This window comes from Abrus precatorius, unplaced genomic scaffold (genome assembly GCF_003935025.1).
Source record: "Abrus precatorius isolate BTA unplaced genomic scaffold, Abrus_2018 Scaffold11, whole genome shotgun sequence".
In the NCBI taxonomy this organism is placed as follows: domain Eukaryota; kingdom Viridiplantae; phylum Streptophyta; class Magnoliopsida; order Fabales; family Fabaceae; genus Abrus; species Abrus precatorius.
The window spans coordinates 29,606,245-29,631,720 of record NW_020874303.1 but is presented as its reverse complement, the minus strand read 5'-3'; the positions used below and the strand labels follow the sequence as shown (position 1 = coordinate 29,631,720).

The following is a 25,476-nucleotide window of genomic DNA, read 5'->3' as shown; positions in this document are numbered from 1 at the left end:
AAAGGGTGCCATAAGTCCAACTTTACCTATTTTATGTTACCATAAAATTTTGTTTCATAAAATAATGAAAACAATGCAAAGGCCGATAATTGATTTGAACATTCATTTGCAGCTAAAATAATAATAAAAAATCATTATATCTTTTTACAAGGTTACGTGCTCTTTAAATACTTTTCTTTTTTTTTCACTTTTGTTTAAAACTTGTAATATCTAAAGATTATATTGGACATCACGAGTGACACAACATTTTCTTTATATTTTTATCGTAAAACCTCTATTAACTAATGTACACTAATTTGATGGTATTTTCTTCTAAAGAAATTGTCGAGCACCGGAAAGAGCACGTGGGAATATTTTTTATATAAAAAATCATTTAAGTATGTGTGAAAGGTATTAGATATGTGATTGAGTGTTTGTCTATCCTAAATGTGAAGCATGTCATGGTCTTTGGAAATCTGAATTTTTATATTTGAAAAGAAAAAGAAAACAGCTGAATATGAGGAAGGTGTGTCGTGGCTAAACATATGAGGGCATAGACAAATGCATCTTTCATATGATAACACTTTGCATCAAGTTATACGAACCGAGAAGCAAGCCTTACATGCATAATTTAAGGGTTTTGATTCTGATATCTGTCTTCTGTCACACAACAGTGATGCATGCTACAACCCTCCAAACAACACACCAAGCACCTATACTCACATTCGGGATCACTGCACGTGTTCGCTTCAACTTGGACCGTCCTATACCTACTCATTTAGATCTTCATCAGTAAAGAAAATTCAAGTTTTTGGATAAAAATTCTTATTTTTAAATATTTTAAATAAATTCTAAAAATTTCTATAACCAAATTATAGAAATTTATTCGACCAAAGTTTAATTGGGGGTAATATTTTCTCTCAAACTGTGAACTGCATGTATATTATATTGTTTTTCATTAAACTATTAAGTATCATTTATGTACAAAGATTTATAGATATGTAAACTAGTTAGTTAGATATTTATTAATAATGGTAAGTTAGTTATTCTCTGTTACATTAGGCACTGCTCTTGTGATTCTATTTATAACCCTCTCATGTATTATATTCATTGGCAAGTTAATACCATAAGCTATTGCTTTCTTACACACTTTCTTATTCCCAAAATAGAGTAAATACAAAATATAGTTATGTTAATCTTTGAAGTTTATTACCAACCTCGAATTAGCATCTATACCTAAATGATTCTTTTTTTTTTTTGAGTTTTTAAACTATTAGAGAGTCAAATATGTCAGTTCGGGAGAACTTATTAGTGCTTCCAACTTTGTAATAATTTAAAGAATAACATGATGAACTGTTTAATAGTTCAAGGACTTGAGGAAAAGTTTTTTAAACATAGGGAATATATTATTTGAAGCTGGAGAAAAAGTTTGAGGTTTCAAGTAATTATTCAATCAAAAGGTATAAATTGGATATAGTGATGTGTTTGATGTTAATAATGTGAAAAGAAAAAGCTAGAAATTTCTTGTATATGTGTAAAATTGCAAAAATTAAACCTGTAGGTAAATTGTCCACTTTTATATATTGAAGTGCAGTTCTTATTTGGATTTTTTTTTTGTTATACTGTCTCCTCCTTAATCTCACCATTATTTAGTAGTTTTTTTTTTATGTTTTTAAATGCTTAAAATATTAATTACTTTCATTTTTTATATTATTTTTTCTTCTCAAGTCTTATATAATTTTTTTAAAGACAAATACCTTTGAATTTTTGCTATATTTTCCTTTTTATCCTCATATTTTAGTTGCTTATATTCTCAAATAAACCATTTTGATTAAAGAATGTTATAAGTTATTCCTATTTGTAAAATTTTGAATTTAATTTAAAAAAAGTATTCATATTTTTATTATATTATTTATTTTTTAAACTTATAGTTCAATTTGCTGGCCATGTTTTTGTCTTCTTATAAGTTGAGGGGTCATTGTGTTGTTTCCAATTTTGGGATTATGATTAAATAGGTTGACTGGTCTCATTTTACCTGTACAGGTTTAGTTAGATCATTCCATTATTGAAAATATCTTATATTCATTCAATAAAATTATATAATAAATCTTTCTTTTTTCTATCTTAATTTATTATTTCTGTTTTTTTTTTTGTCAAACAATTTCTCGTTTTAAAAAGGCGAGTGTGGCATGTGTTTATTGGTACACAAAGCTTGATGTGTCAATAGCAATTTACATTCAAGTGAAAGAGAGAAGACCCATTAGGTGATGACTGATGGTTCCCAATGTACTTCCTAATACACTTTTGAGTACATGTATTTTAGGCTTAGAGGGTTCGTATTCTACTCTTGTGTACGTATTGCATAGCCCTACATACAATGACATGTCTAAGTGATTGAAGAGTCATGACAACTCTTGATGGTTCCAATTGTACTTTCATGAAAAGTTAGATCAAACCTGACTATAGATTGGACTTCACTTACAAATCATTAATCAAACTTGAGGGACGTGCCATTTGTCTCATTTCTTCTCTGATTCCTCTTCTCATTGCTTCCTTTACTTAGCTTCTATTGTTAAGTAATTTGAGTTTTTTAACTGTTGTTAGGTCGTAATTAAGTGTAATGTCAAACAAATTAATACTCAAACCGTAATTATTATTCAAGGTTTCTCTCATAAGGGCATTAATCCGTTTTATTTTCCCCGATATAGATAATTTGGAAAGATATTATGTTTTGAAAGCTACATACCAAACTGTGGATCAAGAATAAAATATTAAGTTCAAATTATTTATTTTATTTCTGTTTAGTAGATTTATAATTTTATGCATCCATCGGGACATAAATTTGTCAATTATTTGTTACTGCAATTTATTCGCTTCTATTATTAATAGAGATGCGCCGAAATTTAAAAAAAAAAACGATAAGGATGAACTTTGCATATAGATATGTAACGACAAACTAGGTAGTTCCCATGATTGAGATTGTATATCATACACGAAGATCCAGATATAAAATATTGCAAATTATTATATTTTTACTGAATTAAATAGCTAGTACACAAATCAAAACTGATCTTCCCATTGATTTCTTTTTACAATTTTAAAGGTTGTTGAGAGATAGGGTATTGACTCCAGTTATCAATTAATTTCTAAGCATAAGCTTAATAATTCACTTATTAACACACACACACACTATAAATTTGTTGGAAAGTAAATAACAAGAAAACTAGAAAAGTATATTAACATGAAATGGAATGTGCTAAATATAAATTGAGAGGAAAACTAATGGGTTGGAAAATAACATCAACAAGAAGTTAAAAAGCATGGAAAATAAAGCACAAAAAAAAAATGAGCTTCGAAAAAAGGTAATATATATTTTTTAATTCTTTAACTTGTGGGCTAAAGCACTCAGTAATATATTAAAGCCCAAGAGAGTAAATTTCAAGAAATATAAAAACAAAGATGTAATGGAATTCGAATTTCATTTAACATAAAAATAAATCGAAGGAGATACAAATTGAATGATAGAACTTGAATAGAACTGTAGTTTTTGTTTTCTATTGTAGAATTTTAGGTTTTCTTCAGAGTTGCCAACTTTGAATACATTAAAAGAATTAATATTAATAAAACACGCCTAATACTTTCCTAAATTCTAATATTAAGAGCTCACTTACTAAACAATTAATTAAATTATATCTTCAAACACACCCATAATTTGAAACTGCTGCTCATCAGCAAAGTTGAAATTTCCTTATTTTGAATTCGAATGATGCAACCATCTTTAAATTAAAACTATTATAGTATGTAATCACTTCATCATTTGATCGTGAAAAACAGCTGACCCTCCTCTGGAAGGTTGTAAAAACCATGATTTCAAATCCCCAATACAATGATGGAAAACGTCCTCATCAGCAGCACCACCACACCTTCTGCTAGGCCCCTACCAATTCTCATGCAATTTCTTGGAGGAGCATCATGCCAAAGGAAAAGCCTTAATTTTTTTCCAACTCCTAAATGATTTTGATAACATATCATATTATATTTTCATAAATCATAGTGATACGTATACAAAATAAACAATTGAAGACACCTCCAACACCTAAAAATGCAATCAACACCCATCAGTTCTTTTTACCCTTTGAAAGAGAATACGGAAAAAACAAATAGAGGCATTTCATCTGTAGTAGTTAAAAAGAATGCCATTGTACGCCAGAGTCTTTATGCTGATCCAAATTCAGCAAACCACTTCTCATGGCGTTCAATGTCAGCCTGAGAAACACTTCGTTGGACTTTCTTCAAAGCTTCTTCAAAATCACACATTGCAACAGGATCCTTGGAAATTTCGTCCTTTGACATGTTCTTGATCTCATCACGCGTCTTTCCCGCAATCTTACGCCTCATACCATTGAGGGAAGCATCACGACAGACATTTGTCAAGTCATCTCCACTATACCCCTCTGTCCTGCGAGCCACTTCATCTATATTCACATCAGGGGCCACCTGGTGCAAGACAAGAATCTCAGTTTCTTTCATTTTGTTTTTGGTGAAGAAAATGCTTGAATTCTACTCAATATAACATAATCCATCAATTCAAAGCCAAAGTCAATTAAATTTGAAGGCTTTAAGACAAAAAATAAGTCAATGTCTGGTCAAGATCCTATATAAACATAACTAAACATCCTAACTTGCCTCAACAGTCTTCAAATTGATACGGATCAGCTCTTTACGGCTCTCAAAATTGGGCAGAGGAATATATATACGTTTTTCCAGCCTTCTCCTGCTTTGCAGTAACATCAAATTGAATCAGCAAGTGGTGACTAAAAGATTTCAGACAAAACATGTAACTAATCACATCCATTTATCATTAGAACTTAGGAAGTAAGAAAAAGATTGCAGAAAAACAAACACAGACCTGAGTGCCTCATCAATGTCCCATGGGAAGTTCGTGGCTGCCAAAACCATTACTATTTTACGGGTACCGTCTTCATTTGTGGAACTATTATTTACACCATCAACCTGAACTAGAAGTTCAGACTTCACCCTTCTGGATGATTCATGTTCCCCAGAAGCCCTGATGAAGTAAAAGTGTACTAAAATCAGACTTAGTTCAATCGTTCAACATAAATTCATGATGAAGGCTTACCCCCTAGCATTGCAAAGAGAATCAATTTCATCAATGAAAATAGTACTAGGTGCATACGCCCTTGCAAGATCAAACAAACAGCGAACCATACGCTCGCTCTCTCCGCGCCATTTAGAAGCCAAAGTAGCTGAAGAAACATTGAAGAAAGTGGTACCACATTCAGTAGCAACTGCTTTAGCCAGAAGCGTCTTCCCAGTTCCCGGAGGACCAAACATCAGAACACCTTTCCACGGTCTCCTAATCCCCTGCCAATTACAAAGTATTATATAGACATTAATTTAAAATTGCAAATATCAGTTCCCATCATTTTGACCAGTAAACAAATTAATCTCCATCCTAAAAAAATAGCCATATCAATCTTCATCTTATACAACCTCACATTAGTCCTTATAACACATTAAGTGCCAATTGAACTTGTATAAGATGAAGACTAATATGACTAATTTTCATGAGGAAAGGAATAAAGACCTGGAAATATTCAGGCATCCATAAGGGAAGCACAACAGCTTCTTCTAGAAGTCGTTTGGCTTCGGTGAGGCCAGCAACGTCATCCCATCTAACACCAGGAGACGTTTCTAACACATCCCTCTCAAGCATTTCTGCTAAGTCTGGATCAGGACCTTCATATTGCGTCTTCTTTGACTTCCCTTCTTCGCCACTCTGTCCACAAATTCCGCAAACTCTGAATTCCCATGTCAGACTAATAAAACCACATTCCCTGCAAATGCAATTCAACTTACAACTGAATCCGCCTTGCTCGACTTCCCTTTCTTTCCGGTGGTGGGTGGTCGGGGCCCAGAGTTAGGCCTGGGCTTGGCGCCACGACTAGTTGCAGTGGCGGGTCTCGAGGAACCTCGGGCCCAAGCCCCATCCTTGCGAGTAGTGGGCCTGGCGGGCCTTCTAGCATCTTGAGTGGGACTGGGTGGCCTCCACACATCAGGATCGTAGTTAGTGGGAGTGGGATACTCATCCAACGGTTGAAAAACGAAGGAGGAAGAACATTGGGATTGGGAAGCATGGCGAGTTTCCTTAAACGCCCTTCTCTCTTCGTGGAGCTGTTTCACCACTTGCGTTTCCTCACACAGTGCTTTCTTCACGTTCATCCATTTAGCACGAATTAGAGGGTCTTCCACTCTGTTTAGGTGCCTGAAACCAAATAACACCTCAGTTAAACGTTGAATTTGAATTCAGAATGATTGATTAGTGATTACTTGTTGATCTGAGCAACAGCGCCGTCGAAGAAGATGATAGAAGTGTCGTACAGTCCTTCCACAGCGTATTCTCTTGCCAACTTCAGATGCTCTCGCAGCCCACTCAACGAACCTCCACTCATCTTCACCGCCTCAACTCTCAATCACACAACGCATTCGTTTGGTTTGGATTAGGATTTTGGAGTCGTAACGGAATGGCCCCACCAGCCCCCAACTAACTTTGTATTTCCATCTCAATTTTTTAACCACTTTCTATTCCATTGTAATAGAATGCCAGGTTCCACCAACTCCTATTCATTTCGTTTTTCTTTCGGATGTTAAGTGTAGGTGAAAGGTTAATTTTTCTGTAAAATGACGTTATGTTTTTAATATCTATAATCTATATTTAGTATCTAACTAACTCTGCTTTGAGTAGCAGTAGTCATGGAGGATAAAGATGCTTCATGTACAAATGGTATCAGGTTGCTTAGTACGCACAGAAACCACAACAAACAACCAGTTCCAACCACCCATCATCAATGTTGGAAATTGTTTCATGTTGCAGTAAGTTAAACAATGAGGCATGGAAAAAAGGGAAATTAATGGCAGCAACAAGTGTCGATAAAGAGAAATCTTTTTTACTATTGCATCATTATATGTGTGACACCTAGTAGTATAATTAATGAATTTAAGAATTTAAGCCAATGTGTTCATAATTTCAATAATCGACCGGTAATAACTATGACACTGACAGAGTAGCAAAATGAACGAAAAGTGAAAGATCTAGATCGAACAACTTCCAACAACGAATAAAATAAGGAATCAGTGAATAAGGAAGAAGTGCATGCATTTATTTGGAGCCATTGTTTTGAATATCAAAATGAAAATAATAGAAACTTGCTATCCCACATATCATTTATTGAATTCAAATTCAAATGCACAAGTTGCAAACTTGCTACATTGGCAAGTGGATTTTTATGTGATGATATCTTTTGTGTTGTTTTTTTCCCTTCAGTTACTGCCGCAGTCCATCTCTAACCAATTCTTCTAAGCCTTTCTTCAGTCTCTCTGCAGCAGCTCTGCAATCATTCTCTGTCAAGCCTCCAAATGAAATCCTAAGATTGCCAGAACTACCACATGCACTTCCTGGGATCACTGCAATGCCGTGCCTGTTAGCTAGCCAGCGAACAACTTCGAAATCGTCGTAACCATTTCCATCTGGGAGCTTTGCCCACAAGTATATAGCACCTTCTCCTCCTTTCACAGACCCCTCTCCAAGAGGAGAGAGAGCTTCTAAAACAATTTCTCTGTTCTTGTCAAGACTTTTTACCCGCTCTGCAACCCATTCGTGCCCCAGTTCCAATGAAAAGAGGGCAAGATACTGAGATAATATCGGAGCACAAATCGGAATGTTGTCTTGAACTTTAAGAAGTTGGGCAGCAAATCCTTCTACTTCAGATGGGTATGCTATCTGCGATGAGCGCGTATTAGGATAGAGAAGAAGTGTTTATCATTTAACACTAATCATGAAGTTTACAACTGAAAACATAACTACCATGCTGCAGAGAAGAGACTGATAAGATAGAACAAAAAGTGGAAACAATATATGTTTAGGGTTCATAGTTTAAACTAGATTGTTTCTCTCCCCTGCCTGTGGAAATTAAGACATCAGAAGTGGTACTTACGTATCCAACACGCCATCCCATCATTCCATATGCTTTGGAGAATGAGAAAACGTTAACAATATGATTTCCCTCCACACAAGAGTGTTTCAGATCACCATACATAAAATACCTGCATGCAGCATTAATTTGCTTTAAAGCAATTCTAGAAAATATAAGAGGATTCAAGGACAGTTGTAGAATACTTATAGCTATAGGTACTTTTAGTTAGTGAAGACTACTAGGGAGATCTCATAAGGATATTTTAGAAACATCAAGATCTGCCCACAAGATTAGTGAGACTGAGTAAAAAATTTATCTGAAATGATAATGAACTGAAAAAAGAATTAAATAAAAAGTTATGATTTGTCCCGAACGCAACCAATTGATTAAGTGGTGTTAATCATAGAAACAGAGAATTTGTTGTTTTCTTCGTAGTCAAAGAAAACAATATGATAAATTTTCCATTAACATAGCAAATTAGAAGACTTACTCATATGTATTATCAACAACAAGCCAAGAGCCTGCATTCTTGCAGAGATCTGAAATCCTCTGATCAATTAAAGAAAGTAGTTAGAAATTTTATAAATTACAAGGTTCAAAGAAATCTTATGGTCAATTGACGGTCAAATACGTGAATATTGGCTGCACTAGAGAATTAAAAAAGAACCACTTTAATAATCAAACTAGCTGCAATACATTCAGAGAGAGAGAGAGAGAGAAACCTTTAGAAGGGGCTCGGGAATGTAAGTTCCAGTTGGATTGCCAGGATTTACAACAGTAACAAGCTTTGGGGCAGGTTTAGTTTCAGATAATATTCTTTCCAACCAATCTAAAAATCAAGAAAACTCTGATAAGTAGCCTAAACAAAGAAATCTGACACCAAAAGAATGCGTAAACTTGGATGATTTAGCCTTCTAGGATTCTTACATATGTAAAGGACAGCATTGTGCAGATAGTTGTTCATCACCATGAGCAACTTGTACAAAGAAATTAATGAAATAACACATGGAGTATCCTAATCCGCATTCAGTAATTTACAAGAACTAGAAACCAAAATTCAGACAAATATTCAACTTGGTAATGACTTATTATACAATGCAACTTACAACTCAATCCAACATTATAAAACACCCAACCTATTGGACATGCATGAGTTCTTAACAGCCCAATATACCTTCTAAATAGAGGAAAGGATTACATGTATCCAGATCCAATCCATCCAACTACTGACCAATGTGTAAATCCCCTGGATGGAGGGAAAAAATACTCTCAACCAATTATTGCCTTTGCTTTCCTAGTACATGCCATTAAAAAATAGATTGCAGTAACCATATCAAGCAGCTTCTTACCTGCATCAGGATGAAGTGTTTCTGGGTTGCCTGGTCCAACGAGTATATTGGTAATGCCAGTCATCTGGAAGGACATGTAGGCATTGAAGTAGTAAGGAGCAAACATAACCACGGAATCCCCTGGATCACACAGTGTAAGAACCAGATTCACAAATGCCTGTATAGGTAGGAATTGTGTTACCTCAAAGGTTTAGTGATGAGCACATAATATTATTCAAAGCTCAAACTATACTGATCAACCAAACAAAATGAGTTCTCTAATTGCACTAGTCTTGAATAACTGGTCAACAGGGAGAGATCCAAGTACTATAAAATTAAAAGACCACAAGTGATAGAATCTGTAAACTATTAAGTTAACAGAGTCAACAGTAAAAGGTACTGCCTCCATTGGTACAAAAACATGCCGTACCTGTCAGATACTTCCCCTTTCAATATGCATTAAGTTACAAGAAAGAGAAGTAGCAACACTATGATGGTTTTAGATTAGATAAAGATTTTAGATAAGCAGGCAAGAAAGCTATATTTTTAGATATGCCAGTGCGCTTCACCATGTTTTTTCAGAAAATGTGTTATCATTTTTAAAATATAACAATATAATGAACAAAAAAAAATGGATCACCTCACCTGATTGGCACCTGCCGTAACCATTACTGAAGATTTGTGCAACTTATTTTCATCACGCAACTACAAGATAGAAACAAAGAAGTCGATTGATTGGTCACCGAGATCCAATTTCATATAGCAAAATAATTGGTTGCAGAGATCAATGGGATACAAAGGGCCATACATACAGTAAAAGCAAGTTATTTTATTTTTTACAAAATAATACAGCAACACCCCATAACATCGTTTATAGGAGAAAGCTAGCAGCAATGCAGCTATATGTAATATAATCATATGATTATGGAAAGAGAAAGCTACGTATGTACTAGAGAGTTTGAATGATGAAGGAAGGGGCGAGCAGATATTATCGAAGCATCAATATCAATTGATGTTCATTTCTCCTTATAGATGAAAACATAACTGCAGTGCAAATCTTCAGAATCTACTCAGTCCATGAGTTGCGTTTTTATATAAATCTTCAGATTTTTATATAGCCCAAATGATATCACAAGTTTCGTCTTACAGACAGTTATTACGTTAATTGTACATAATCAGCTTCATCTGAAGGCAAATGAAAATAGGACGCATTAATCTATATAACTAACAAGAGTTGTCATTTGTCATTCTTAAACACTAGCTTTAAATAGGTTTTTATCTGATGCAAGTCCCAAGCTCCATTCAATTGAAGAACTTCAAACAGATAGCTACTGTTTCCAAATTCATACAATTACAGAATACATAAGTTGAAAGACAATATATCATTTACCTTTTTGATCAGTGCTTCTCTGAGTTCAGGAATACCTTCATCATTACCATAACGACTAACTATGGGGTCAAATACAAGTTCTTTCACCTTTTCCAACGCTTGCTTGGGAGGTTGCCAATGGACCACCCCCTACAGTTAATAAATTCAAAAATCCATTACAAGTTGCCGCGAAGGAGAAAATAATAGTACATAAAATCAGTAGAATTATAGTGGTCACCAGCCATAGCAGTAAAAATCAATTAAAAATTAAAACAGGCAAGCTTCATTTGATGATTAAAAGCATGCATAACCATGAACCAAAATCAGATGCATAATCAAAACCACGTAGCTTTCACTTTAGCTCACAATCCTATGTGAAGCTATATCATACAAATCACGCCCTGCATCAAACTTTAAGACTGCCTTTGGCAATTGGAAAATTTGGGTCGGGCCTCAAGATCAACAATTCCAATTGAGCATCGCAACCAAAACTGTAACTGTGTTATGAGACAGAAAAAAGTACAAGCTAAACAAATAAAATAATAACCTTATTCCATGTGTGATTTTCTAAATTCGGTTCTATTTTTTTGGTATGCATCTTTCAACTTTAGCGATATTTCGAGGCAAAATATTCATGAATATGCCACTTCATCTCATCTCCAGTTTCCCATAAGAAATGTTGTGGCTCAGCCATTTTCTAGATCAAGAAGGCACCAAATTTATAATATAGTGACCACAATCCACAAGCACGTTTAGAGCTAAAACTGTGTCTCAGTGTCTGTAATCATCGTTTGAAGTTTCCGAAAAAGAACAAGTACTAAATAAACTGTTCCCATTTCTCAATATCTCCATAACACACCAAACTCCCAAGCAAGCTACAGAAATTTACGATCAGACATTGGAAACTCCATCTCCTTCTCTCACTGCCTCCGCAATAATCGCTAAGAGGTTAGACTAAAAAACATAAACAAACAAACCTTGGAAATGGAGACGCGGGAGACAAAAAATACCTGGGCCAAAGACACGGCATTCTTAGCTCCTCGGAGCAATTCCTGCATCTGCAGAGACACAGACACCCACCACGATGATAAAAAACAAGTCATATTCATAGCAAGCATTACCAAATACCAGTCCAAAGTCCAAACCAATAAAGGGGTCAAATTGCATTGAATAAGAGAGTACCTGAACCATAACGGGCATCTCAGTTTCCATGACCCTCCTTGCAAGGTGTCCGTAGGAACCCATCTCTGAGCAACCCAATTCTGTGATCTTGCCCAACACAAACTGTCTCTACCCGTGAACCAAAAGAATCCAACTTTTAAATGCTAAGCTTCCCAAATTACTAATATATACTGTACTATTTTAATTAATTTTAAAAAAGGAAACTTTTTGAGTAACAAAAAATCAATTTTGTCACGCTTGACAAAAGAGGAGACAAGGCACGAGGTTTTGTAGCATGAAACAATCTAGTTCAGTTGCTTTTTGTGGGTTTGACTTGCCTTATCAGAATTTTGACGGAACAAGTCACTTCCCACTTAGATCAGAGTCAGATGCGATGGATACAATAGAACAACTTCATCCACCCAATCAATTATTCTCTCTCTCTCTCTCTCCATCAAAATTGTCTCTCTTTGTTTTTTTGGTAAATTTTCAAAACTAGATGAGTTTGCAATACAGCTTGGATCTTCCGGGAATTAGCAAATTGCAAAGGGTTTTTTATTTATGCGTTTGAATTGAAGTGTGAACGTGTTTAATGCATGGGAATGGGAACGTGGGGTGAGGACAGTAATTCCCAGAAATAGAGGGGAAGGGAGAGAGAAGAGTTAAGGGAAGAGATAGAATCTTCAAAAAAAGTGTGCTCTTTGGTTTGCGTGCACTCAGCCACTCACTGTCTGTCATGCAGATGCGGACAAAACTCAACATTGGATAGGCCTGCAAAACGATGTCGTTCTTTTTGCCTTACTCATTTCTTAATAAAATTTTAGTTTTTTTTTAATGTGTTGCGTATATGTTAAAAAGTTTAAAATTATATTATTGAATATTATTAATTTAGTAAATTCTAAATGTTTTATTATTTTTAGTAAAAATATATTATTGATAAAATTTTATTATTTTTGTGTTTTTGTATATATTAAAATTTTATAAATAAAATCTACATACCCTTTTCAACCGAAGGAGTTTTGATAATTTTTTATTGACTTTTATAGTTTCAAAATTTAAAGTTGAGTCTATCAAATTAATATTAATAAATTATTATTAAAATTATTTTTTATATATTAAAATTAGACATAAATAATCATGAAATTTTGATTTTAATGCCTATAAATTTTTATTTTAATTTAAATATTTTTTAAATTCAATACGTATGGCTTTAAAACTGATAACGTAACTAGTTGAGAAGTTGACATTTGTTAAATTTTATTACATTATCTAACACGAGAGATTGAAAATTCAGTGATTAAGACAAAAGATTCTTTTTTAAGAATTAAAAACTCACAAAAACACAAAAACACAAAAACAAAAATTATATTTAATCATCTTTTTAATCTTATGCAGTGAATTATTTTAATATAAAAAATTAAGTATTTTATATTCAAAAATCAAATCATTAAAAGAACATAATACACATATTTAAATTTTATTAGTTTACTCAAAAAAGACATAATTTTTTTAAATACTAGCCATATTTATAAGAAACAGTTACTAATTTTTTTTCATAAATATAACAAGTAATAAATATTTAAACATATTATTTTTAATCATTTTTATATTTTTATTTATTATAAAATTTATGTTAATAAAGTATCAAAATAAATAAATAAATTTTAATATATAACACACTAATTTAACTATTTAATAGTGTAAGTATTACGAGAATAAAATATAAATTGATGGTCTTAATTAAATATTTATTTTTTATAAATAAATGTATGAATAGAATATAATTAGCAAAGCAAACTATTTATATTCAATAACACATAGTCAAATATTTATATTCAGTAACATACAGTAAAAATATTAATGCAATCAAATTTAAAACAAAATGTTAATATAAAATTAAATAAGACAGGGGCTATGAGATTGCGAAAAGCATCGATTGAAGTGTGCTTCTTTAATGTTAGGATGCTAATCAGTTTAAAAAAAACGGTGGCACTGATAACTAAAAACAATAATTAGATTCTTTTACCCTTTTCTTTTGCTTCTTCAATTAGATTTTAATGTATTTGGTTCCTTGATTTTAAGGTTTTGTTTACTCTCGACAAGTGTTCATTGCTTTTGTGGATTGCTTTTCGTTTCTATTTTTATGATTTGACAATTTTGTTGCAGGATTCACTTTTTCTGAATCAACGTTACTGTTAAGTTATTATTACATCAACATTTATATATACATGTTAATATAAAAATATAAACGAAAAAAATGCTGAGAAAACTAAATTTAATTAACAAAAAACATTTTCTTCACTCATTAATCATAAATAGAAATATAGAATACGTGTATTTAAAGTTTTTAAACCCAAACAATGGTATAAAATGCTTTGATTAATAAAAGAATTATAAAATAATGTTTCAATTGTACGTTATGAATATTTTATTATATTTAATGTTTGCTAGAGATATTTTAGTTTTGTGGGAGAATTAAAAATAACAAAAAAGTTATTAATTACAAAACAATTTAATTTAATATGATTTAAATACTCCAGAAAAAATGTATCATTATAAGAGAACTGCATGATTGGGTAAACAAGAATTTAGAAAACATATAAAAAAAACGTAATGTTAATAGATAAATTGCAGATTTTTTTAATTTTTTTTTATGGTGCTCCTCTTCCAATCTGTTGGCCAAAGAAGCAAACACTACGTGGCTGCAAAGCTCAGTTGGTGATTTCATTGCAAGGTAGAGAGAGAAAGAGACATAAAAAAAATGGCGACTTTGAATGTTTTCTCTCAGCCATGGCAATCTTCCTCTTCTTTCTGTTCTTCTAACACTAACAACAACATTTCCTTTGCCTTTCATAATCATAATCATATTTCTAATAATTCTAAATTAAATTTCTTTTCCAATTCTCGTCACTTCTCTCTTCTCTCTTCCCAATCTAAGCTCTCTCACTTCCCCACCCACTTCTCAAAGTCAGGTACTTTTTCTTCACTTTTGTCTTCTCGATGTTACAAATTTTCAACCCAGTTAAACAAAATCATCAATTTAGTCTAATTAGATAAATGGGTGCATGGGGGTTGTGTCATAATTTGTTTACTCAGATTACTACAGCACATTTGAATTGAAAATTTTCTCACAAATTTTGACCTTGCTTGATTAGTGATTATTGATGCAACAACTCAAATTCCTTCCAGCTGATTATTAGACCTTGCTGTTAAGAATGAAAGGAACTTTAGGAGCTCTATTTTCATCTTCAACAGCTACATTTTCCCATGCTGTTGAAATGATTTCTGTCATCTGATATAAATCCTTAATGTAAAATATTAACCTGTTTAAGCACAAAAAAGTAGTTTTTTTTTAATTATTAAAAAATATTTATCGTGCTTTAATAATTTTAATGTAATAAATATGTTTTTTATTATAAAAATTTATTAGAATCTGTTATGCACCCGTAATAGTTAACAAAACTTATATTTAATGTACATTTACAATACTTCATGCAGGCAGAGGAAGCTCATGGCTACAAAACGGTTTCACTGGTGGTGGCATTGAGTACAGGAAGCGTCCGCTATATTCTGTTTTTCCTACAAAACCTGCACAAGTTTCATCTGTGCAAGACCTCTTTGAATTTATTTGCTCGGGGCCTTTACTTGATAAAATAGGTCTGACACAAGAGGAAGTGGCTGAGTCCATTGATAAGTGGTTATTGTATGGGCATTACTTATGCAGATTGTTTCAGCTTAATGAATTGTACCTTACAGAACCTCAAAAAGCTAGGCTTTATCACTACTATGTACCAGTTTTTCTCTGGTGCGAACATCAAATTGCTCAGCATCAGTCCAAGTTCAAAGATGGAGAAGAAATACCTCCTTTAGTAGTATGATATATACTAGATTTCACTCTTTCTCTAATAGTTTGTTTTCTATATGTGTTGATGTTATCGAGCTTATTATGAAGCCTTAAGAAGACTATAACTGTAAATTTAACCATAGGATTTATTTCCTAAAAAAATGTTCAAGGGCCTTATAACTTTTTCATTTTGCATGACACAGATTGGTTTTAGTGCTCCTCAAGGCTGCGGGAAGACAACCCTTGTCTTTGCTCTTGACTATCTTTTCCAAAAGACTAGCAGGTAGGATCTGAACTTGGAAGCACCAGTGATCTTGATATTATCCTTTGATTTTGTGACTATAAGGATAGGAGATTAACTAACAAATTGCAAATACATGATGAATTTTTCAGGAAGTCCGCAACAATATCTATAGATGATTTTTATTTGACGGCTGAAGGTCAGGTATATAGAAGCTGTTATCGATATTTGTTTTTCAGTTGATGATCCGATGTTGTTCTTTTTCTGTTGGGCTGACAACATGTTTGAACTGTAGAATAAACTAAGAGAAGATAATCCAGAAAATGCACTCCTTGAGGTAATTATACACATATAGGTGAAGTACTGAACAATAAATTATATAGGGACACTAGGATTTATGTAAGCTAAAATACTTTGGTTTGGCTTGTTTCCTTCTAGTTGCGTGGAAATGCAGGAAGCCATGATCTTGCCTTTTCTGTTGAAACCATGACATCTTTAACCAAAATGACAAGAGAAGGTGGCTCTCTGTTCTCAATTTGTTTTCTCTTTGTTATATTGTATTTTACGTGTAATTTCTTGTTATTTGAAGTGTCCAGGTATGAAAATGAAGTTACCAAGATATGATAAAGTAAGGGCATGATAACTTGCATATATGGATTATTTATTTTATTTATTTATTTTGAATTTGTAGTTGCTAACTGCAAATTTCCTGTGGATGCAGTCTGCATTCAATGGGAGAGGTGACCGTGCTGATCCTTCAACATGGCCAGAAGTTGAAGGCCCCCTTACGGTAAGAGAATCTTCTGGTTTTAACTTTTAAGCTGCTTCTGATGGATCGTTTTCACTTGGTAAAAATGATCCAACACGGACAAAAAATAAAAAATGGAGCAGCTTACTGAAAGTATTTTACTACCAAAATTTACCCTACTCCCCGATTCCAAAAAAGGGAATTTCGTTGTAGTTCTGAGAAAAGTTGGATTTGTCACCAGAACACAGATTATAATAAGATAGGTGGGATTGTTGGAGTATTTTTGGCATGAAACAACTGGTATTTTAGCTCACATCAACATCCTTTCTGAAAGTGTTGATGCTTCCATTATGACACATTGATGGATGTTCTAGGTTGTGTTGTTCGAAGGTTGGATGCTTGGTTTCAAGCCCGTTCCAGTTGAAGCAGTAAAGGTTGTTGATCCACAGGTTAGAATTAGTGAAGTTCCTTTTTCCTTCTTAAGATTATACGCATGGGGTTTATGATACTGAATCACTGATCATCCAAATTCTCCACCGTTTTCTTGAGAGGAAGAATTGCTACTGAATTGTGCTTTTGCAAATAGAAATAATCAATTGTGCTTATTTTTCAGCTAGAAACTGTAAATAAAAACCTTGAAGCTTACTATGATGCATGGGACAAATACATAAAGTCATGGATAGTCATCAAGATTAAGGACCCAAGTTGTGTCTACCAATGGCGCTTACAGGTAGGTTGTTTTAACATTCTCTTTCATAAATTACAAACTTTGTGTTTAGAACCTGATTATAGCATCTGTATTTTGCTGTTCGAATGTGCAGGCTGAGATTGCCATGAGAGAGGCAGGAAAACCGGGAATGTCCGATGATGAGGTCTGTTTCTCACATGCATTTATGTTTGATTAAGGATGAATATATGATAATGTCTTTTCAGTGCCTGTAACATCTACCTTCTAATATGCTAAGAATTTTCATGGTTTGTGGTCTGCAGGTGAGAGATTTTGTTTCTCGCTACCTGCCAGCATACAAGGCATACCTTCCTACACTTTACTCGCAGGGTCCAAATGGATCAGATCCTGAACATCTCCTAACCATTGAAATAGATGAAGGGAGAAACCCCATCCTTGCTGTCTAAGTTAACTACATGCATGGCAAGGCATTGCTGGTTTTTCAATTCTTTGAGAGAATCTGAATTGCATTCGGCATTACTTGGATGCATCATCAGTGGAGATAAGTCAATGTATCTGCTCTATTTTCCTTTAAATGTATAGAGAATATCTTGATTTATACACAATAACGGCTATAATGCTTTCTGGTTTTCCTTAAGGAATAAATGGCTATAGGAACCACAAAAAATGCTCTCTTTGCTTGCCGTTTATTCAAATAGAAGCTAAGACTACTACTAGTCATTGATAGTTAATGGTACTTCTTTTCAATACTTTGTACAGAAAATCCTGGTTATCATCATGCTAGTTACTACTCTTGTGCTCCCGCACTTGGTTTATTTAACAATGAACAGGCATAACAAATTAATGACTGTGATTTAAAATTAGTTGAAGTACATGGCTGTGATTTAAAAGAATCTTCCTAATTGACTCCCAGAATGTTCATTTCATACAACAACACTAATAATAAACATAAACTTGAGAAACATCTCTTAGGAAGTTGGGTAATCTAAGGACAGCAACAACAGGTGCGTTCCAAGCAGCACTCACAGCTCTCATAGCAGCAACAGCAGCAAAATAATGTATACAAACTGAACCAAAGAGTGAATTGATCAGCTTCTACTGTGTGTAACAAAAACTGAATCTTGGATGGAGAAAAAGAAGAAAAAAATAGAATTGGAAACTAAAGATGTACAGACCAAGCATAGAGGCTTCCCTTCTCCTCACGGCGAGTGCGAACGTGATCATAGTATGGCATTCGCTGCTGTGATGGTGCAGACCCTGTCATTTTTTCACGAGATGAAGAAGATAATTCACAATCATGAAAGGGTTTGGCCACATATTTATAAGCAGAAGCACAGAGAGGTGCCAGATCATGTTCAAGGGTTCCCACCACTCCCTCTCTTCTTCCTTTTCACATGTCATTTATTATGGTGGTTAGTAGAAAGGAATTTGCTGACTTTATTGGTTGGGAAGTGAGAAACTAACTCCAGAATGGTAGAAAGAGCCGCAGAGAAATACTACTAACATGTTCTTTTAAACACATTTTTAATGCAATTTGTGATTAGTCAATTTTTCTAAGAGGCAATGTAATTTTTAAAAATAATTTTTTAAGTAAGTAGTTTGATGAATTTTAACAAAATGTAAAAACCAAACATTCAAAGATGTCATAGTCACTAGTTTAACGCTGTTGGACGTGTCTACACCAGAATTGCTCCTCATAAATTCAACTTCAATTGGAATATATGTTTTGTATTAGATAAGATACTACCCTAAACCTACCAAAAAAAAAAAAAACTGAGTACTCCCTCGGTCAAGATAAGTTGAATACCTTCTTAATTAAAATTAAAGATAATTAATCTAATTAAGAGTAATAATTAAGAGATACAAATAAAAGGTTGACTTTTATATGTTAAATAATATTTATTATTTAAAATTAAACCTAACTTCAGCAGTGGAGTGCCTTTTGTAGTACCCTCCCTATGTCAAGCAATGTCACCAAGATATAGAAAGACGTCACCTTATTTAAGTAAAAACTTAAAGACTAGTATTTTCCTACCAGAAACTTAAATTTTATAATCTTAAAACTGAGGAATTGTATATCAAGGAGAAACTGGAATAATGGAAAAGAACAACCGTCCATCATAACTACACATATGGAAGCATACGGTATACACTGACCCGTGCCTCAATTTATTACCAACTCTCGTACCTTGTTTTTAACACCCTTCAAACCTATCCATTTTACACTTTAGCAATTACGAATCTTTATTTTTTTGGTTGTGATTTTGGGTCAAAGCTTGAGCAATCATTGAGTCGTTGTATGATAATGATTGGACTTGAACTTCTGTAGTTCGACTTCGGGTTTTATTTGGGCTTTAACATTGGGCTTTAACTTGGTCTTAGTCAACGTGACATATCTTCACTACACTTCATTCTTCTTGGAATGTGCCCAAAAATTTTTAAATTTAAAATTTTTATTCAGGTCAAAAATAATTTAATAAAAGTTTTAAAATTTTACGGAAATTAATTGAAATATCATTATTTATTTTAAAATAAAAATCGAAAAAAGTTAAACCAAATATTATCTTATTCGTAAGCGTAAAATATATTTCCCTTACTTTTTCCTTCTTTCCCCACTCAAACATCCATACAAAGGAAATTAAGTTTACTTCTATCCCCTTTGTTTCTTTATTTATAGTTTTCCTTCTCATCCTTTCCCCAAACTTAAAAACATCCAAACGCAGATTACAATAGGTTTTGAATGAGCTTTTGGAGAATAATATTTGAGAGAGGTTGAATGTTGGGTGGTTCTATAATGGAAACCTTACTTAATTGTCCTATATTTCAACATCTTTACAATTTCAAGACAATTTTTCATATGACGTGTCAAAGGGTCAATGTTTTAATTGTATCACATTATTCCTAAGGATCAAACGTGTTTTTAAAACATTTATTCATTGACGAGCATGAAAACCTAAATTTCTTTATTTCTTTCTTTACTTTTCGTCTCTGCGATAAATCATATCATTCATGCATGATAGTTTTTGAAACATGCATGTTTTAACTTACACATAAATCATATCATTCATATCTAAAATTAAATCAATATGTCTCGAAGGATAATTCCATCTTTCTTTTAAGTTAAAGTGCATCAGGATCTTAACCCATTAAAATTTAGAGTGAATATATCCTTATTTGATTACCTTTAAAGACAAATCTGATTTTAGGGGAACTTTTTCCGATCAATATAATATCAATAGAAATATTATGTGAATTATGCAGTGGATCGAAAATCATCGATCAATCGGTGAATATATCCAACAACTACAAAAACGGGATACAATAATTAACAACTATCTTTGCAGACACCAAAGTCATTACATTACACACTCCATGATCATAATATTTATTACATGCCAGCCTCCTTTATTTATTTGTATCACTAATATAGAGATCAGTCGTTGTTCTAGTTTTAAAGTCAAATGGAAAGTTACTAACTATAGGTGCTAAAGGGACATGTACATCAAGCACCATGGATATTTCATCACACAAAAATTAACGCTTCTAACCGGAGCTTGTACGCTTTCAAGGTGTTCTCCGATATGGAATATTAGTAGATTTTTATCAGTTTATGGTCATTACACTACTTATTCTTCTAAATGGAACCCGTACATTTGGAAGCTGTCCTCGGACCTGCAATGATATTCGTAAATCAGAGGATTAAAAACAAAAATCATCGTATAATATTTAATTGTATAATGAATATATCACGCAAGGAAAAAATAAATAAAGAAATCAACGAACCTAAGCCATTGGCCTCTGAGCTAATCATAAGCCTTATCCTCTTGCATGATTCAACGAACATCCTAGAACAACAGCCAAAAAACAGAAATTAATTTTTTAAGAAAATGAAACGACTTATACATAGTAGAAATAATAATGGCGAATTCTTAAAGTTATCAAATGGTAAATCATATATAGAACTTACTTCCACGGTACATCCCCAACCAACATCCAGTCACCATCCTTGTCCTCATAGGTGGGCATGTACTCAATTCCATTTCCAGAGTCCATGAGTTTCCTCTCATTCATCAAATGATTACCTGCAACGATGGTTGGCCACAAAAAGACCCGCTAATATCAAAAAAGTATACCTACGTATATTGACACGAAGAATATATAACTTTTTTATAGTAATGCAAAGGTACATAATAAAAAAATTTAATAAATATTTGTTTATTAAAAATTATATATAATTTAATTTTGTAATAACATTTTATTATGCAAACACATTTGAAAAATCAGAACATAAGCACATAAATTAGCACACGTTATCACTAAGAGATGATGGGTCTGGGTACGTACGAATGGTCAAGCCAGAAAACATGGTCTCTAATTCCCTCATCAAATGTTCATAACTCTCATACATTTCAAGATCCACTTTTCTTAGATATGGAGCTCCATCCACCGCCACCTTAACGTACTTGCAACTCTTCATCACAATATTCTTTCTGCTCGCCCTCACCGGCGGCCACCCCACCACTTGTTGCCTGCAACATCACATCCATCAACACCCAATTCATGAAATTTAAAATTAAACCACAACTAATTATCCTTCAATTTTTTCATACATAATTTAAGCGAAAAAGAATTAAATATTCAAATCCTAGCTTGCTTGTTTCTTACTTGGGTGTAGGGAATTTGGATGTGGACATTTTATTCGCTGAATTTTCAGAAGCACTCCTTGAGGTTCCAAGATGAAGCTCAACGGGGTCGGAGAAAGCACGTTTTGTGCCAGTTTTGGTGCCAGGAAGTCCCAGCGTGAGCTCAGTCTCCTTCAAGTTACAATCAACGGCGTCAGATTCCGATAAGTGGATGCCACTTTTTGACGACATTTTGCTCTGAAACAGTTGCACGCGCCGCGCAATTTCAACGTTCAAATTAAGTTGGGTTGTTTGGTCGTGTGACTTCTCTTTTCCAATTTTCTTTGTTTGCTGCTATGACTAACTCTTTATTTTGCCTTTATGATTTGAAAGAGAGAGAGAGAGAGAGAGAGAAACCTACCAAAATGTTTGATATTAGTATTCGATTGCGTCGTTGTTTCGGCAACGTGCGCGCTTATATTATGGTGCGTGTGGCCGGAGAAGTGCTGGACCATAGAATGCATGACACGTGTATGTTAAAGACCGGCTTCGATTCTTCCACGTATGCGAGAGTGTATGATGGAAGCGTGTGATTCTGATTCCATTGCTTTCTAGTTTGGGCCCCTCTTCATTCGAATCAAACTTTGCTCTTTCATTTTCTCGTTTCATTGTTCCCCTTAGCTCTCTTCACTACCTGCGACTCAACTAACACCAAAGTTCCACGTAATCACGTAATTATGTCCAATCTACCACTGTTTATGCTTAATTATTATTATTACTGTTACAAACATTTGAAAACACTAAACCATGTAGCAAGATACTCGTGGAGATAAACGTATTGTCACGCTCAATTTTCTTCAAACAGTACCGATTAATATGGAGACAAATTAGAGAAAAGCGCGATCACGTTTGTAAGTTGAAACACAAGACTTTGGGGACTTAAATTTTATAATGTAATAAAAATTATGTGAAATTAACACTAGTTATTTTGCACTTTTTCAAAAAAATGGTAGGTTGAGTACACGAATTTGAAGCTACGCACACAACTAGCCAATCGAGCCTTGGTGCTTAAAGATTTCGATCTTATCATAGAAGAGGTGAAAAATAAGGGAAAGAGTGGGGGGAGCAGGTGGGGCCCGCATGTTTCCGTTTTAGAAGTAACGGTCAACTCTATGCGAAGTCTGTGTGCACGTAAACAACTCGTGGTTTAGGGTTTGTGTCCCACTTAACCACGTGACCATGTTTCTTTGTCGGTTCCGGTAACGACCTCGCCACCTCTACCATTTTTTTTCCATTCCCCACGGCCCTCGTGATTAAGCTTTAGAAGTTTTCCTGCTAAAAGTGACTTCAATAATTTAATTAGGTTTAAGAATAAAAAAATGGAAAGGAAAACTTCCATAATTTTTTTAAAAATAAAAACATACAATAAATATTTGAATGAAATGAAATAGACTTTATTTAGTCTAATAGTAATATTTCCAATTTTCGATATTAAAATTTAAATTATTACCTGATATTTTGATTTTTAATTTAAGCAATTATAAAATTATAATGTAGTGCATATTTTTGCATTTTAATTACACTAAATATATTATTTTATTCCTTTCTGCATATTTTTAAAAAATTAATAATATTCATAAAATATAAGTACAGATTATTTAGTCTATGTTTAGGAGTAAAGAATTATTTAATTAGAAAGGAAAGTGTTAGATGGTTTTTATAATATTTTTTTTTTAAAAATTGGTCTTTAATTTTTTATTTATTTAACATTTCTCTTTAATGGTCATCTCTCACGTGGGAGTGACTCAGTCTAATCCTGTAGTTTCAAACGTGGTTCAACTATAATAACCGTCATTTACGGGCCCGTGTCTGTTGTTGAAAAGTCGAAAACGGATAGGGGATTGTTTGATACCGTAATCCCCGAGACCCCGTACAATTAAAAGTATTTTACTGTAGAGAGTTCGCATACATGGTACACAGTAGATACGCAGAAATATACAATTTAACACAGATTCAGCCTTTAGACAATTTTTCCCCCTAAAATTACTTTTTAGGGTATGTTTGAGAAGGGATTTTGAAGAGTAAAAAAGGGGGACGTATATTTTTAAATTAAAAATATTATATATCATTTATGATGATAAATATATTATTATATTAAGTTTATATTAATATATTAATTCATATTTTTAAGTAATTTAAGATTTAATTAATTTCTATTACTATTATCTTTATTTAACAAAAAAGAAACAATTAATATAAGGGGATGAATATAAGGGTCTTATTCCTGCCATCCCTTTTTTTTTTATTAAAAATTATATAATTTAACGTTTATTAACTTAATTGTTTGTTATAATTCTTCATATTTTTTGGATTTGTCTTTAAATAGGATGACGGTGGATGAATGAAGGAGATCGTGGGCAATGGATGAAGCCTCGTCATAATCATGCTCATAGAATTGCATAAGTTCATGTTACGTAACCAAACAAGAAAAATATATTATACCCCAAAACTACAGTATTTCTTTTGGCTTTTTTGGAAGTTTAGAATGACCAGCAAAAGAGAGTTTAAAGAAAAAGTGATGAGAGTGTAAAAGAAGAGAAAATATTATTAATACAAAGCCTCTAGATTAGGACAATTTAAAAACATAAAATTAAGAGAATTTTGAAAGTTTATAAACTCTCCTCATTTAGAATTTCTCATAATCAACATATAAGTCTTCTATCTTGTTCTGAAAATTAAATTAAAAAAATCTTAGAAATTATATGAAGCTTTCACCATTCTTTTTTATATCTTATATTTCTTCCAAAGGTTAATATACTTTAATTTTATTAATAACATTTACTTAATTTAATTTATTTTTTTTTTGCAAAACAAATATAAATAAAATGAAGTTTTTTTTTTAATAAAATGGATCTAGTATTTTGATATTTGAGTCATACGTAACTTAATTCTCATTCATTTAATAAGGTGTACTTTAACTCTAAATTTTTTTCATATTTATAAAATATTTCTTTCACTAATTCGTTTTCAAAATTATCCTTATAAAGATCTAATTTAGCATCTCCAAAATTTAAATCCTGTGTAATTTAGTATATATTTGATCTTTTAGAAATTAAATCACACATAATTTAAATTTTATGGACTGAATCATGTACACATAAGTTCTACAGATCAAATATTTTTCACATAATAAAGATTTTAAAGGTCAGAATTTAAGGATTTAATAGAACAGAAATTAAATTTTAAAATATTAATTTTCAATATTTTCATATTCTTCACGTCAAGCTATCAAATCAAGGATTATGTAGATATATTTTTCTTATATCTTGAATTTTTATTTTAATGAAGTTTACATGTCTTTATTTGATTGAAGAACTTAATGACATAAGGACTTTTGACTAGAATTTTATCAAATACATAATATGGTCCTTTAGATTAAATTATATATTTTTAGCTTTATTTTTTATAATTTATAATATTTTAATTTAATCCCCTTATTAAT

The 25,476-nt window shown here is 32.8% G+C and overlaps 4 protein-coding genes across 9 annotated transcripts; 1 reads left to right on the top strand and 3 right to left on the bottom strand.

Annotated features, from left to right (window-relative positions):
• Positions 1 to 3,675: 3,675 nt before the first annotated feature.
• Positions 3,676 to 6,665, bottom strand: LOC113853629 (katanin p60 ATPase-containing subunit A1-like). The gene is made up of 7 exons (XM_027484107.1): positions 6,331 to 6,665; positions 5,860 to 6,265; positions 5,588 to 5,779; positions 5,120 to 5,364; positions 4,889 to 5,047; positions 4,666 to 4,753; positions 3,676 to 4,476 (listed from the first exon to the last, which is right to left on the bottom strand). Exons 1-7 carry the CDS (start codon positions 6,450 to 6,452, stop codon positions 4,195 to 4,197), a joined length of 1,494 nt encoding a protein of 497 aa, XP_027339908.1. The 5' UTR covers positions 6,453 to 6,665; the 3' UTR covers positions 3,676 to 4,194.
• Positions 6,666 to 7,140: 475 nt separating this feature from the next.
• LOC113853632 (aromatic aminotransferase ISS1-like) lies at positions 7,141 to 12,527 on the bottom strand. Of its 2 annotated transcripts, XM_027484114.1 has the most exons (10): positions 11,853 to 12,507; positions 11,681 to 11,728; positions 11,218 to 11,593; positions 10,692 to 10,820; positions 9,947 to 10,006; positions 9,323 to 9,479; positions 8,696 to 8,802; positions 8,464 to 8,522; positions 7,995 to 8,103; positions 7,143 to 7,780 (listed from the first exon to the last, which is right to left on the bottom strand). In XM_027484114.1, the coding sequence occupies exons 3-10, from the start codon at positions 11,266 to 11,268 to the stop codon at positions 7,325 to 7,327; spliced, it is 1,128 nt and encodes a 375-aa protein (XP_027339915.1). In that variant the 5' UTR covers positions 11,269 to 11,593; positions 11,681 to 11,728; positions 11,853 to 12,507; the 3' UTR covers positions 7,143 to 7,324. The 2 variants fall into 2 exon arrangements, with proteins under 2 accessions (XP_027339914.1, XP_027339915.1); XM_027484113.1 differs by lacking the exon at positions 11,218 to 11,593 and having other exon boundaries at positions 7,141 to 7,780; positions 11,853 to 12,527.
• A 1,993-nt stretch (positions 12,528 to 14,520) lies between these two features.
• LOC113853630 (D-glycerate 3-kinase, chloroplastic) lies at positions 14,521 to 18,153 on the top strand. 5 transcript variants are annotated; one of them, XM_027484112.1, is made up of 13 exons: positions 14,593 to 14,674; positions 14,738 to 14,803; positions 15,330 to 15,703; positions 15,879 to 15,958; positions 16,069 to 16,120; positions 16,212 to 16,253; positions 16,355 to 16,433; positions 16,513 to 16,544; positions 16,638 to 16,706; positions 17,039 to 17,113; positions 17,278 to 17,394; positions 17,486 to 17,536; positions 17,655 to 18,153. In XM_027484112.1, the coding sequence occupies exons 1-13, from the start codon at positions 14,593 to 14,595 to the stop codon at positions 17,796 to 17,798; spliced, it is 1,263 nt and encodes a 420-aa protein (XP_027339913.1). In that variant the 3' UTR covers positions 17,799 to 18,153. The 5 variants fall into 5 exon arrangements, with proteins under 5 accessions (XP_027339910.1, XP_027339909.1, XP_027339911.1 ...); XM_027484111.1 differs by having other exon boundaries at positions 14,593 to 14,680; XM_027484109.1 differs by having other exon boundaries at positions 14,521 to 14,803.
• Positions 18,154 to 20,611: 2,458 nt separating this feature from the next.
• Positions 20,612 to 22,429, bottom strand: LOC113854871 (auxin-responsive protein IAA1-like). The gene is made up of 5 exons (XM_027486155.1): positions 22,018 to 22,429; positions 21,697 to 21,881; positions 21,320 to 21,434; positions 21,136 to 21,197; positions 20,612 to 21,024 (listed from the first exon to the last, which is right to left on the bottom strand). The coding sequence occupies exons 1-5, from the start codon at positions 22,224 to 22,226 to the stop codon at positions 20,987 to 20,989; spliced, it is 609 nt and encodes a 202-aa protein (XP_027341956.1). The 5' UTR covers positions 22,227 to 22,429; the 3' UTR covers positions 20,612 to 20,986.
• Positions 22,430 to 25,476: the final 3,047 nt, after the last annotated feature.

Bases quoted from the DNA above. Each gene is read 5' to 3' on its own strand.
- LOC113853629 (XM_027484107.1), bottom strand. From the start codon at position 6,452: ATGAGTGGAGGTTCGTTGAGTGGGCTGCGAGAGCATCTGAAGTTGGCA. The intron at 6,266-6,330 runs GTAATCACTAAT...ATTTGGTTTCAG, and splicing joins GCTGTTGCTCAGATCAACAA to GCACCTAAACAGAGTGGAAG. The intron at 4,754-4,888 runs GTCTGTGTTTGT...ACTGCAAAGCAG, and splicing joins GACATTGATGAGGCACTCAG to GAGAAGGCTGGAAAAACGTA.
- LOC113853632 (XM_027484113.1), bottom strand. From the start codon at position 11,915: ATGGGTTCCTACGGACACCTTGCAAGGAGGGTCATGGAAACTGAGATG. The intron at 10,007-10,691 runs GTAAATGATATA...TCTATCTTGTAG, and splicing joins GAGAAGCACTGATCAAAAAG to TTGCGTGATGAAAATAAGTT. The intron at 8,104-8,463 runs GTAAGTCTTCTA...TGCTGCATGCAG, and splicing joins GTTGTTGATAATACATATGA to GTATTTTATGTATGGTGATC.
- LOC113853630 (XM_027484108.1), top strand. From the start codon at position 14,593: ATGGCGACTTTGAATGTTTTCTCTCAGCCATGGCAATCTTCCTCTTCT. The intron at 14,804-15,329 runs GTACTTTTTCTT...TACTTCATGCAG, and splicing joins CACCCACTTCTCAAAGTCAG to GCAGAGGAAGCTCATGGCTA. The intron at 16,707-17,038 runs GTAAGAGAATCT...TGGATGTTCTAG, and splicing joins AAGTTGAAGGCCCCCTTACG to GTTGTGTTGTTCGAAGGTTG.
- LOC113854871 (XM_027486155.1), bottom strand. From the start codon at position 22,226: ATGTCGTCAAAAAGTGGCATCCACTTATCGGAATCTGACGCCGTTGAT. The intron at 21,435-21,696 runs GTACGTACCCAG...CCATCGTTGCAG, and splicing joins GTTTTCTGGCTTGACCATTC to GTAATCATTTGATGAATGAG. The intron at 21,198-21,319 runs GTAAGTTCTATA...CTGTTGTTCTAG, and splicing joins GTTGGGGATGTACCGTGGAA to GATGTTCGTTGAATCATGCA.